Source organism: Lynx rufus, unplaced genomic scaffold, assembly GCF_022079265.1.
Source record: "Lynx rufus isolate CCGP_SWC_20201006 ecotype Redwood Valley unplaced genomic scaffold, mLynRuf1.p SCAF_5, whole genome shotgun sequence".
NCBI classification, from domain to species: domain Eukaryota; kingdom Metazoa; phylum Chordata; class Mammalia; order Carnivora; family Felidae; genus Lynx; species Lynx rufus.
Genome location: NW_025814867.1, coordinates 116,499,761 through 116,512,550, shown reverse-complemented (window position 1 = coordinate 116,512,550; position 12,790 = coordinate 116,499,761). Strand labels below are relative to the sequence as shown.

Here is a 12,790-nt window from a genome sequence, read left to right as displayed (position 1 = left end):
ATATATAACATGTATATATATATATACACACACCACATCTTCTTTATCCATTCATCCATCGATGGACATTTGGGCTCTTTCCATAGTTTAGCTATTGTCGATAGCGCTGCTATAAACATTGGGGTGCATGTGCCCCTTCGAAACAGCATATCTGTATCCCTTGGATAAATGCCTAGTAGTGCAATTGCTGGGTTGTAGGGTACTTCTGTTTTTAGTTTTTTGAGGAACCTCCATACTGTTTTCCAGAGTGGCTGCACCAGCTTGCATCCCCAAAACTTTGTCTTTTTTAAATTGGCTTTTTAAATATGATTTTTTTCTCCTCAAATTAGCACACATAGACAGTTTAAGAAGTCAAATCACTTCAAAGCTTGTAAAGATATACAGCCGACCCTTGCCTGCCCCACCACGCCTCATTTCCATTTTCCCATTCCCAAAGGCAGTTGTTTCCAGCCCCTTAGCTGTATGTTACTTTTAAACTCTCTGTTTCTAGGTAATTTGCTTCCATAGGTGTTTCCGCTTTTTCAGTTTTAAATATTCTACTGTATCTCTGCTATGAAAGATGTGGTTTAACCACATTATACCCCCAGTCTTCCCTCAATTTTTCCCTCTCAGTATAGTTATATCACAATTTTTGGTTAGTATTCTGTGTTTACATTATTCTGACTACCCAAATATTACATATACCAGAGTCACAAAAGGTAGTATGGCTATATTTTCTTTCTCAGATAATTTTTTTCATTGTTTCTAGGCCTTTTCAGTGGATAAGGCTAGGAAATGTGTATTTTCACTTTAAGAAAGCTTTTTGTTGAAGTATTTGCACATATACAGAAAGTGTCCCAAATAAAAATGTATAGTTTGATGATTTTTCACAAAGTGAACACATCCATGTAACCACTACTCAGATCAAGAACCATGTAACTTTTAAATTTCTCTTGAAAATACTAATTACCTCAGGTTTTTAGTTGCTTAATTTTGTACATGTGCATTACTACTTCACTGTAAACTCTTGACTTGAACTGAAAATACCCTCTTAATATATTCAAATATAGTAGGTATTCTTTTTCTTTTATTTCATGTTGTTATTCCATCTTCTGAGGCTTCTTTCTTGAAACCCTCTAGTATGACCTGATTTACTACACAGCTGCTATGTTTGGATATTTTTCTCTTTTCTTGTGTCTTATCTCCTCCTGATTCCTAGTTCGTCATCTCTATTCTTGGTTTATTCCCTTGATTTGGGGGCATACCATAGTTTCCTTTTAAAACATAAATGTGGTGATCACTTATATTTCTGAAAACATTTTTATTCTATCCTTAATACCGGAATGACAGATTTTCTGCAGATATAATTCTTACTTGGAAATTATATTCCATAGAATTTTGAAAACCTTGCTGCATTTTTATCTAACATTCTTTGTCGCCCTTAAGAAATCTGCCATAGAATTCCTGGTATTTTAAATAGGATCGTTTTTTTCCCCTTCCTTTCATAAAAGTCTTGGCCTTTTCTTTTTAATCTCACTGTTCTGAATTTTCACAATAACATGACTTGGGGTACATCTTTTTGCATTTATTTGCTGGAAGTTGAATGATTTTTCAGTCTGGAAATTGATGTATTTAGGATTTTTGGGGGGGGAAGGGGTTCCTAATTTTTCAAAAACTTCATCTTTTCCATTCTCTTTGTATTACTTTCTTTAAAATTCCCCTTATTTGGATGTTAACTTTCTTAGCTATTCCTCTAACTTTCTTAGCATCTGAAAGGTAAAGTGACTTGCCAGAGGCCACATAACTAAAAAGTGGCAGAACCTCATTCAGATACAAGACTACCTGATTGCAGATCTGTTCTTTTTCTGATTTCTATAGTGACTAGAAATAGGTTATCCTAGTGAAATATGCTCTAAATGAAGTTGGTCTGTATCAAATAGTGTTTTTAGTATAAGTACTATAATAAATTGGTATAATTACTATAAAGACTAAAATAAAGTTCTTGCAGAAGGTAATATAGTATATCAGAGCTAAAATAATTATGTTGTTTGCAGCTTTATTATAACCTGTAGTATAATTAGACCAAATTAAGCACTTTACAGTTTAGAAGAGGAAAAAGATTTAATTCTATCTCATATACCTATGTGACAGAAAGTCTCCAAGAATCTTTGAATCCTATCCTTGATACCATGGTAGAGATAGGTATTGTTATATTTTGTTTAGGCTCACAGTCATAGGCTGAGATAAGAGAGATAAGAAGTAATACTTCATTTCTATATATGTACACAGATTTCTGTTTTCTACTAACCTGTTACTATGAATTCTTACAGCTACAATGTATATACTATGCTTTATATAGTTATGTTGTTTTTTGCACTTTTAGTTTTGAAAGAACTGACTTTTATCCTTGATAACATGGGAAAAAGAAAAGACTGAGTATTAGAGGCTCAGATGAGAGATGGGGGTGGTAGGGACCAAAACAAAACAGATTCTGATTTTTATATTCATGAAAATTAAGTCCTGTTTAATGCTTATCTATGGCTAAGTAGTTTTTGGCAATGCTTAAATTTCACAGTTCTCAAGAACCGCAGTGTCCCCAACTTTCTCCTTGCTTGCATGGTTTAGAACAAATCCTGAAACAACCCCCTCTAACATTTTTATGGCTGGATAGATACGGTTTTGTTTGTTTGTTTGTTTGTTTTAATTAGCAATAAGTGATCAGTACCATCAAAAGCCTTTTTCTCAAGCATCATAGTTTGAAAAAATGTTTTAAGGAATAGAATATTTCAGATTGCTATTGTAACACAGTATGCCTTTGTAAGTGCTTTTAGAAAAGTAAATTTTACTGTCACTGATTTTGGAAACCAACACATTTGACTCTCACCCTTGTTAAGGTTGTCTTTTCCTGGGTTTCTGTTCTTGAAAGATTAGTTCCCTTGTGTACCTCATTTTAATATTTGTTTTTTTTTCACATTTTAATATTTGAATAAAACATGCTTCAAGGAATCCAAAATATATTGATAGTATTTTCTATTCATTAATACTAATAATTTTTCCAGAAAAAATCAAGTAAATATTCCACATCTTTTATTCTGTAGGTGTAAATATGTTACTGATATTAAAGGAAAAACAGACTTCCTTTCAGTGCTATGTATCATGGCATGCATATTATAGTAAATAATGCTTATATAAAATCAGTGATACAGTTTATACTGTGTTGATCTTCATTTATAGATCCAATGCCTTTCTTTCTTTTCTTTTTTTAAATGTTTTATTTTATTTTTTTGAGAGACAGCATATTTCTTTTGAACATTTAAAGTGTATTTATGTTAAAGATACCTTAAATTATTAGATTATTTCTGGTTTCTTAGGAATAAATTCCTTTGTTGTGGCCACAGACTGTTTCTTCTGGTGGTGGGCAGGTGTATTTTGTGACCTTTGTCAGTAGTAGGTGATTGTATTATACAAGGATGTCCTGAGTGCTCTGCATTATGGATACATCCTTAACCCATTTTTTGTTTGTTTGTTTGTTTTTGGCATGACTAGGGCCCTCTGGAGTTTGCCTTCTTAGCCCAGGTACTATAAATATGGGCTTGATTTTTCTCTAGTGCTTTTTCTATAGCCCAGGTATATACATATGGGTCTGGATTTTTTTCTTACTGATTTTTATAGCCTCAGTGGATACCTCACCTCCCACTGTAATCCTGACATTAAATCCAACAGAGATTTTCCTGTAACTGTATATGAACTATATTCTATTTTTTTCTAGTTTACCACTATAGGAAGCTCAGTTTTAGTCCCCTATTATGCACAAATTCTAAACTGCAGCCTCTAAGGTAAAGTATTTGCATGGAGTTAGCTTTAATTCCTGCTGTCCATTTTGGCTGTGTGTTGCCTCTTCAATTCTAGCATCTGGAAATTTCCCTTTCTTACTTCAAATGTAATGATGCAATTTTAAATTTTGTGTTTTTTCCCTTAAGACTACATCAAACATGTCTACATGTTTTGTTTTGTTTTGTTTTTTAATGTGTTTTATTTTGAGAGAGGGAGAGAGAAGTCCCAAGCAGGCTCCGTGCTGTCAGTGTGGAGCCTGACGTAGGGCTCCATCTCACAAATCATGTGAGTTGAAACCATGAGTCGAAACCTTAATCAACTGAGCCACCCAGGCACCCCATACTTCCATATGTTTGTGGCAAGAGGGTGGGATATCTGTATATCTTGACTGAAAGTCATAGGTGATTATCTTTACAGAGTTAACATAGTTCAGAATGTTCCTTAAATTCTTCTTAATCTGCCCCAAAATTGACTTAATGTAGGAGGTACTCAGTTGCACTTACATGTTACGTATAAATTGTATTTCCTAGTAGTTACCTTCTCATAAGTACATGCATAACTATTTCCAATTTAACCTCTTAATTTTACAGCTTCATAAATTAGAATATTAAGTAAAGTGAGACATGTAAGTATATTAGAATTTGAAAGTTGGAAGAGACAGAGTTCATGAAGCCATAAATGTGTAATTGCTTAGGCTACATGAAATTGATGAGACTACCATTGTATATAATCTTTTTGTACCTTAAATGTATTTTTCTTAATGTTGGAAGATTTCTATCCAAATATGAATCCTCTGTCAGTATGTTTAGCTTACTGTGTTGCTATACAATTTTTAATTGTACTGTTAATAACTGACTTATCTTGAGCTTAAACAGGATATTTGCAAAAAGAAAGAAGACTAATTTATAAATATGGTAATCAACTTTGACAATTTGTTCTGGGAAATAGAAAAGTAAACTTTGTATGATGTAAAACTTTCTCCGCCCTATTACAAACAGGGAACATTCTCAGAAACAGAAATATGAATAAAAATTACCTAATGCTTTAAGAAACATACACCCTGAGACAGATATTTACAGATTTATAGATTTTTTTAGTAAGAAATTTCTTTCTACAGTTACTGTATTAAATACACTATTTTAATAAATGTAACCAGTTTTTATCCAACATGAAATAGAGTATTCTTTTGCTTTTATGTGTGAAGACAACTTGTAACATTTTCCTAATTCAAAGTGAAAGCATCTGTTCATGGAAAATTCACCTCTTGGGCTGCTTAAATATGGAAAGCAAACTAAAAAGAAATATTGAAAATTGCATATATTTTCTCAGAGTTTAAATTATCTCATATTTTTTATAATGCAGTCTTTCAGTACTTTTTTATTCTACTCATTTGTTGTAAATAAATTGTTAAATTACCTTGCGTAATGTAACAATAAGACCATTTTTGTTTAAATATTTAAGACTTTGGTATAATTTTGAACTCCCACTTATCTTATTAAGCTGTACATACATGAAAAGATTTTTATATTAAGTTTAAAACTACATAGCCATGGAGATAATATGTTCTAAATATATCATAGCCAACTTTCAAGTCCACCCTTAAAACATTTAATAAAAGTCATTATTATTTTGATTGAAAATGGGCTATTTATTAAGATCTAACACGGTAGGAATTATAAAATAACTTGGAAGAAATATCAAAAAATAAAATAGGTTTTGGTTAAGCTTCTATAGATTACTTAATTCTGAACATATCAGACTACCTATATATATGTTGCATTTAAATAGTACTGACTTAAGTTTTAAAACCATCAAATCAAATATATTTATATTAAGTTTTATAATTTAAGTACTTAGGATATACTTAAACATTAAAATATAGAATATAGAATATACTGAAACATTAAAAATCTGAGTACTTTGATATTTTTACTGTAGTCCTTTTACAACAAAGTTATTATCTAATTTCTTCCAATTTAAAAGATTTTCAGAAACAATGAAGAAATTAAGATCTTACAGGAAATTATCTTAACTTTAAAAATATTATACATGTGTGTCAATGTGTATATGTGTATGGACATAAGCGTCTTTTCACAATTAAATGTAAAAGTATTCTGAAAGTAAGCACAGTATGACTAATTTATAGTCTACAAAAGAAAGCGTTTTAAGTTTGTTTTTAGAGGATCTGATTTTCTAGTGTTTCCAAAATGAGAAGTTATTTTTTAAAGGAATTAAAAGAAAAAGTTGATTTTTATTATAGTGGTTTATTTCGAAGAGCTCTAAACCCAAACCTTATTCAAGATATAGCAGTATAAATGAACAGATCAGTTACCTGGTCGAAATCTAAGCAAACCAGTAACTTTAATTATCTGTTGAGCTATTTTTAAATGTCACACATTTCAGTCTATGGATGTCTTGCATTGAAAAGTACAAAAAAGTAGTTTTATTTACCTTTGTCTTGTTCTTTTTGTTGCTTTTCCACCTGCAGTGTTGGAGTCCTGCCCTTGAGAGAACAGCTGAATTATCTGTAACGTTTCAATCAAATTATTTAAGCCTGTGTCTTATAGTTCACAGGCTAATTTCTGTATGGTTTTCATCTAGTTAATGTAATTGAAAGCCAAATAATGAAGTCAAATAAGTTAGACGTAGAGTTGTCCTTTTGCTGTTAGTATCAAACGAGAAGAACAAATTGCTTGCTTCACACCTGGAGGATCCGGTTTTGCCTGTTAGCTGCCTATTCTTTAGATTAAAGGAAGATCATTTTCATTGGAGCTAGCCGGTAACAGGAAGTCCTTGTTAAACTGCCTACATAGAGCATTTGGCACAGGCTCTGTAATTTTGATCTTGTATTATGCATAAAAGATATTACGAAAAAGGTGGTTTGTCTTTAAATAGATGTTACTTTGCTTTCTTTAGGTATTAAAACTTGCTAAATATTACAGAATTTGGAATAAATAGGAATGGAAACAAGCTTGGGGTGAAGACTTTTTGTTCCATTTACTCTAAGATGATTGAATTCTGCTTTATTTTAGGAAATCCCAAGGGCTTAACTCATGAAATCATTGAATTTCAGAACCATACCAGCCGGAAAAGAGCTCATATTTAAACCTTCCACTTCACTCTTGTTTTTACTTATACTTGCTATTTTCACTTTAAAATAGTTTCAGCATGGAAAACCTAAAGGTGTGCAGTAATATGTGATACTGTTTATAATATACAGTATAACAATTCAAAATTAATTTTCATTGGAGTGAAATACTTACAGGAAGGATTAGAAATGAAATTTCTCTCACCTTACTGAATTTTCTTACTCTCCCTTTTTTGCTGCCTGAGTTGTTATGATTTGAGGGTAAGAGGAGGGAAATTGCTATATCCTTGGAATGTTTCCAAAATAAGAAATAACTCATCACACGCTTACTCTTCACAGCACTCTTTGTGACAACAAATCACTGGAAACAACCCAAAAGCCCTTCCATGTAGGCCTGGCTGAATAAATGGAACATCTGTATAATGACCGTTTTATTCATTAATAAAGAATATAGTAATAAAAAAGATTTCTTTATACTACAGGGTAATTGTAGAATTTACAATTAAAAAAAGCATGCTAGTGCACAAAAGTGTATATAGTGTAGTAGTTTTTGAGGCAAAAAGGAAAGGTGGATATACACACAAATACTCCTCCCCCCCACCAATCAATAATGGTGAATTTCCATAGTCTCCAAATTGTGTACTTTAAAATACCATTTCCCCCATATATATGTTTATATGTTCAAAAAGAAGCAATGGGAGGATGAGCTAAAAACTAATGAAAATAGTTACCTAGATGAGAACGGAAGGAATAGAGGGACAGGGACAGAGATGGAAAATAGTTCTGATTGTACCTTGTTTTTACAGTTTTGAATTTGGAACCATATAAACGTTTTAAAAATTAAATCTTAAAATAATAAAACTGTATGTAAAAAGCAAAAGAAGCCTGAAACAAATGAACGTGGCTACATATCTAGATGTTGGCATAGCCACACAGAGAAGCATTATTCCAAGTAATTTTAAAAACCAGTATTTTGACTCATGCATCTTTTGTGGGAAATATGTTAGAGACAAAAATAACCACAATGAGATCTTAACCTGCATTTGGAAGTATTTTTAGTAATAATATTGGTATTGTGTTGAAACTCTTTATACTGTATGGTAAATTGTTAATGTCGGTGTGATTACAAACTGAAGTTTTTAAGTATAAGAAAAAAGAACTACAAATGAAGCTAAGTAAAAACTAATATTTGATTTAAAATGGAAAAATCACTATGAGCTCATGATTTAATTTTTTTCTAAACCAATTTTTCCTAGCTCTATCCACTGAAAGGGTCTAGAAGCAATGGCAAGTCAATAGCAGTAAATGCCCATAGTCCCCAGATTGTGGTCTTTAAAATACCAGTTCCTTCCTTACTGAAAGGAATCAGGGCACCTTAGAGAAACTGATGATTTCAGGTCTGGGACATTGTTTTCTTTCTTTCTTTCTTTCTTTCTTTCTTTCTTTCTTTCTTTCTTTCTTTCTTTCTTTCTCTTTCTTTTTTTTTTTTTTAAGTTTATTCATTTTTGAGAGAGAGAGAGACAGAGCATGAGCAGGAGAGGGGCAGAGAGAGAGGGAGACAGAATCCGAAGCAGGCTCCAGGCCTGAGCTGTCAGCACAGAGCCTGACGTGGGGCTTGAACTCATGAACTGTCAGATCATGACCTGAGCTGAAGTTGGCCACTTGACTGACTGAGCCACCCAGGCGCCCCTGGGATATAGTTTCTCATGGGAAAGCAAAGAAGCTATCAAAGATTACTGGAGTTGTGCCAAAAGAACACAGGAGCTAGTTCAAAGAGGACTCCCAATGACCAAAAATCTGTAACTTTGAGCCTCAAAAAAGAACACCGACTAAAAGAAACTAAAACACGTTATCATATACATGTGTGTTTGAGGATATTTAAGTAATCTCTACCCCCAACGTGTAGGCTCAATCTCCGGACCCTGAGATCAAGAGTCACATGCTCTTCTTCTGACTGAGCCAGACAGGCACCTCTAAAATCCATGAGTTCATAATGATATCTATCCCTCCACAAACCAAAGAAAGCAACTTGATTACCTTTGGAGGTTGTTAAGGCACCAATTCACTCTTAGGAAAACTAGGAAATGAAGCAAAGGATCAAACATTTATGTTGACTTTTATCTGAATTGTATTTAAGCATTATCGAGTAGTTGATGAAAGTTGATTCTTTAGACAAAACATAGCTAGTAAATTCAGCAGGAATATAGAACCAGAAACATCATGATTTGATAAGCTCTTGTAAAATAATGAAATTAAGCAAAGGTCATTATGCCTGTTAAAATCATTAGATGAAAGAAAGGTTAGTCGGGAACTTTATTTTGGACGAATCAAGCTGACTCTAGACGAATCCACTGATCTATTATAATATCACTAAAGCTTGTATAACTAGATGTAATATTCCTTCTAAGTATCATATTAGCACTATCTATGCAATATGCTTGTCATAATTTCAACCAGTACATCTAACTACAGATGTCGCATCTACCGATGTGTATCTAATTACAGATACAGGAAATGCACGTTAAAATGACTTCATGAGGAGGGTATTAGCTGAATCGTACTAAACACAGGAAATTCTATAGAAATAGGGCTTGTTTTGTTTTACAAATAGATGTCATGGGAGGAAAAGAGGTGGTGGTGGTAATGTTGCAGGGGTGGGTGTGTTGGGACTGCAGATGATATTGATTCAGAAAGATTTAAACGAATACATTGTAATGTGTATCTTGTTTGGATCTGAATTTGGACATAACATAAAAAATATCAAGGAATGTTAATTTTTTTTTAGGCATGATAGTGTATTATGGTAATGTTTTTTAATTTTTAAATTGCTGGGTGAAGTAACTTGACTGGGCAGGGCAAGTAAAAGATAGTAGATGAGCAAGAATGGCATAATGTTGATAATTTTTAAAGATAGGTGATAAGGGTTCATTAGATTTATTATTCTATATATTTGTTAAATAACATATTTGGCTCTGAAATGTCTGTCAAACCCTGACCATGACAGTGTTTTATTAAACTTTTGTCCTCTGCCATCTGATAGGCAAACGGTGTTATTTTGTAGTAATTCCTATTTTTCAATAATTTATTTTAGTTTTTCATTTTGTTTTTCCTCAATATGTTCCTGATTGAGTGTCATGTTTTTTATGCCCAATACTATGCCAAATAAATTAAAAGTGGCCCCGGGGTGCCTGGGTGGCTCAGTCGGTTGAGCATCCGACTTCTGCTCAAGTCATGATCTTGTGGTTCATGGATTCATGCCCCCCACCGGGCTCTGTGCTGACAGCTCAGAGCCTGGAGCCTGCTTTGGATTCTCTCTGCCTCTTCCCCACTCATGCTGTCTCTCTCTCTCTCTCTCTCAAAAATAAAAATAAAACATAAAAAAAAAATTTTAAAACGTGGCCCCACCTCTCCAATAGGTTGCACATTTATGTGGACATATTCACACACTGAAAATATAGATGAACTCCAATAGTACAGGCTCAGAATGAACGTCTGGGTGTTTGAAAACATGATGCAGTTTGTATTTTAAGAAGATAAGGACATGGGGTGCCTGGGTGGCTCAGGCGGTTGAGTGTCCAACTTCGGCTCAGGTCGTGATCTCGTGGTCCATGAGTTCGAGCCCCACGTCGGGCTCTGTGTTGACACCTCAGAGCCTGGAGCCTGTTTCAGATTCTGTGTCTCCCTCTCTCTCTGACCCTCCCCTGTTCATACTCTGTCTCTCTCTGTCTCAAAAATAAATAAATGTTAAAGTAAAAAAATTAAAAAAAAAGATAAGGACATAATTAATGTGAAAGCTGGAACTGATTGCTGAGGGCTGTGGAAACTAGCAGTCCACTTCTTTTTCTCTTTATAGCTTGTTTTGTTGTTGGCCTATTGACCTATTGCTTATTTTCTTGACACTTTTGTTTACTTGATTTCCTTTTATATAGGCCAAATCTTACAAACTTATTTTAGCAGTAATAAATAAAGTGAAAATGATAACATAGATACTACAATACTCTCTAAAACCAGTATGTTTTGTAATCAGTAGGCTTAAATCTTTAGACTAAGAAGAACATGATCAAAATAATTCTAAGTGACTTTATGCTTATATATTTGCTATAAAACTACTTCATTTATGTGTCTCTAGGTTGGCAAATAAACAAGACAAGGAAGGGGCTTTAGGAGAAGCTGATGTGATTGAATGCCTATCTCTGGAAAAATTGGTCAATGAGCACAAGTGCCTATGTCAAATAGTAAGTTTTTGGTGATTTTTTGCCCTATGAGATATGTTTTTGTAGAGGTGATAGGCAATTAGGTGGTAGGCAGCTAACAAAATAATTTATTAGTGTTTAAAAAAAATTTTTTTAACCCAGGAAATCACATTCTCCCTGTTCTGTTGATACTATTTAATACTATAACATTTGTTTTTCTGTTTGGTTGTTGCTTCCATAAACTATCTTTCATGATCTCCAAGACTTTAGATTTGCTTTTTGTTTAAGATATTGCTCATAGGAACTTTAAGTTACACAAACATGTCATGCTATAAATTTTGTAGAGGGGCGCCTGGGTGGCTCAGTCAGTTAAGTGTCTGACTTCAGCTCAGGTTGTGATCTCACAGTTTGTTGAGTTTGAGCACACATCGGGCTCTGCTATCAGCTCAGAGCCTATTTCAGATCCTCTGTCCCCCTCTCTCTGCCCGTCCCTCACTTGCTCATAGTCTCTCTTCCCCCGCCACCTCAAAAATAAGTTAAAAAAAACAAAAAAAATTGTAGCATGCTCTACTATAAATACAAAATGTAAGCATAGGAGAGGTTATAATGAGTTTGGAAGATTTTATCAGGAGAGTTATCCTACAATCTTAAGAAAGGTAGACAGAAGATTTAGTCACTCCTTCTGGCTTCAGAAGATGGCCATTAGGGTGTCAATCTTAAAAGATGTTCAATGCTATAAATTCCCTGGTATAAGGAATTAAAACTTTCTGCTGTTTTTAATAAGTAGGGGTATTTTTCTTCTGGCAGTGCAGTTTTGTCTTCCAATGAGTTTGTTTAAAATTATAATTGGCACTGTCGACTTCTTGTAATGTCTTTCACAGCTTACAGATGTTATCCACAAAATATATCAGATTATATGTACTAATGTTTAGTAATCATTGCAAAGGTGTGTTTTATAAGTTAAACAAACAGATGCTTCATATAATTAATTAATGGATTAGTTTTGATTTGCCAGTAATTACACTTAATAGTTTATAAACATTTTTGTGGAGAACTCTTAGTTTTAATCTTTAAGTCAAATAAATTTCGGTTTCTCAGGAACCTTGTTCAGCAGTCTTGGGCTATGGAAAGAAAATTGACAAGTCCATTAAAAAAGGCCTTTACTGGCTCCTACATATCATTGCAAGAGACTTTGATGCTTTAAATGAACGCATCCAAAGAGACACAACAGAACAGCGTGCTCTTGAAGAACAAGAGAAACGAGAGAGGGCTGAACGAGTGCGAAAATTACGAGAAGAAAGGTAAGTAGATTAATTTTGTACCACAGTGCATTTGAAAAGTCCAGAACCCCACAGTTTTATGAATAATTTTATAGTTTTGTCTATTCAGTTTCCCCTTGCTATATGAAGGAAGACACTAGGTAAATATTTCATTTCTGTGGATCTTTCTCTACACAAATTTGAGTGAGAGTGTACTAATTTTCTTAGTGGTGTTATAGTAATTAAATTTATTCCGTAGGTATTTATTAATTCCCAGAATTTGAAGATTTTTCTCTCTTATTTCTTGTAGCGGTTCTCAATTCTTGGCGTGATTTTGTTTTTCAGAGGACATTTAGCAATGTCTGGAGACATTTTTACTTGTCACGGCTGGGAGTAGGTAGAGTGCTTGCTACTGGGATCTAATGGGTAGAGGCCAG

The 12,790-nt window shown here is 33.5% G+C and overlaps 1 protein-coding gene across 3 annotated transcripts in view; it reads left to right on the top strand.

Annotated features, from left to right (window-relative positions):
* The window catches only part of ARL13B (ADP ribosylation factor like GTPase 13B), a 68,792-nt gene that overhangs the window by 34,903 nt on the left and 21,099 nt on the right, over positions 1-12,790 (top strand). For all 3 annotated transcript variants that reach the window (XM_047100102.1, XM_047100100.1, XM_047100101.1), the window contains exons 4-5: positions 11,031-11,136; positions 12,193-12,395. In XM_047100102.1, the coding sequence (XP_046956058.1) occupies positions 11,031-11,136; positions 12,193-12,395 (309 nt within the window). The remainder of the gene's footprint in view (positions 1-11,030; positions 11,137-12,192; positions 12,396-12,790) is intronic.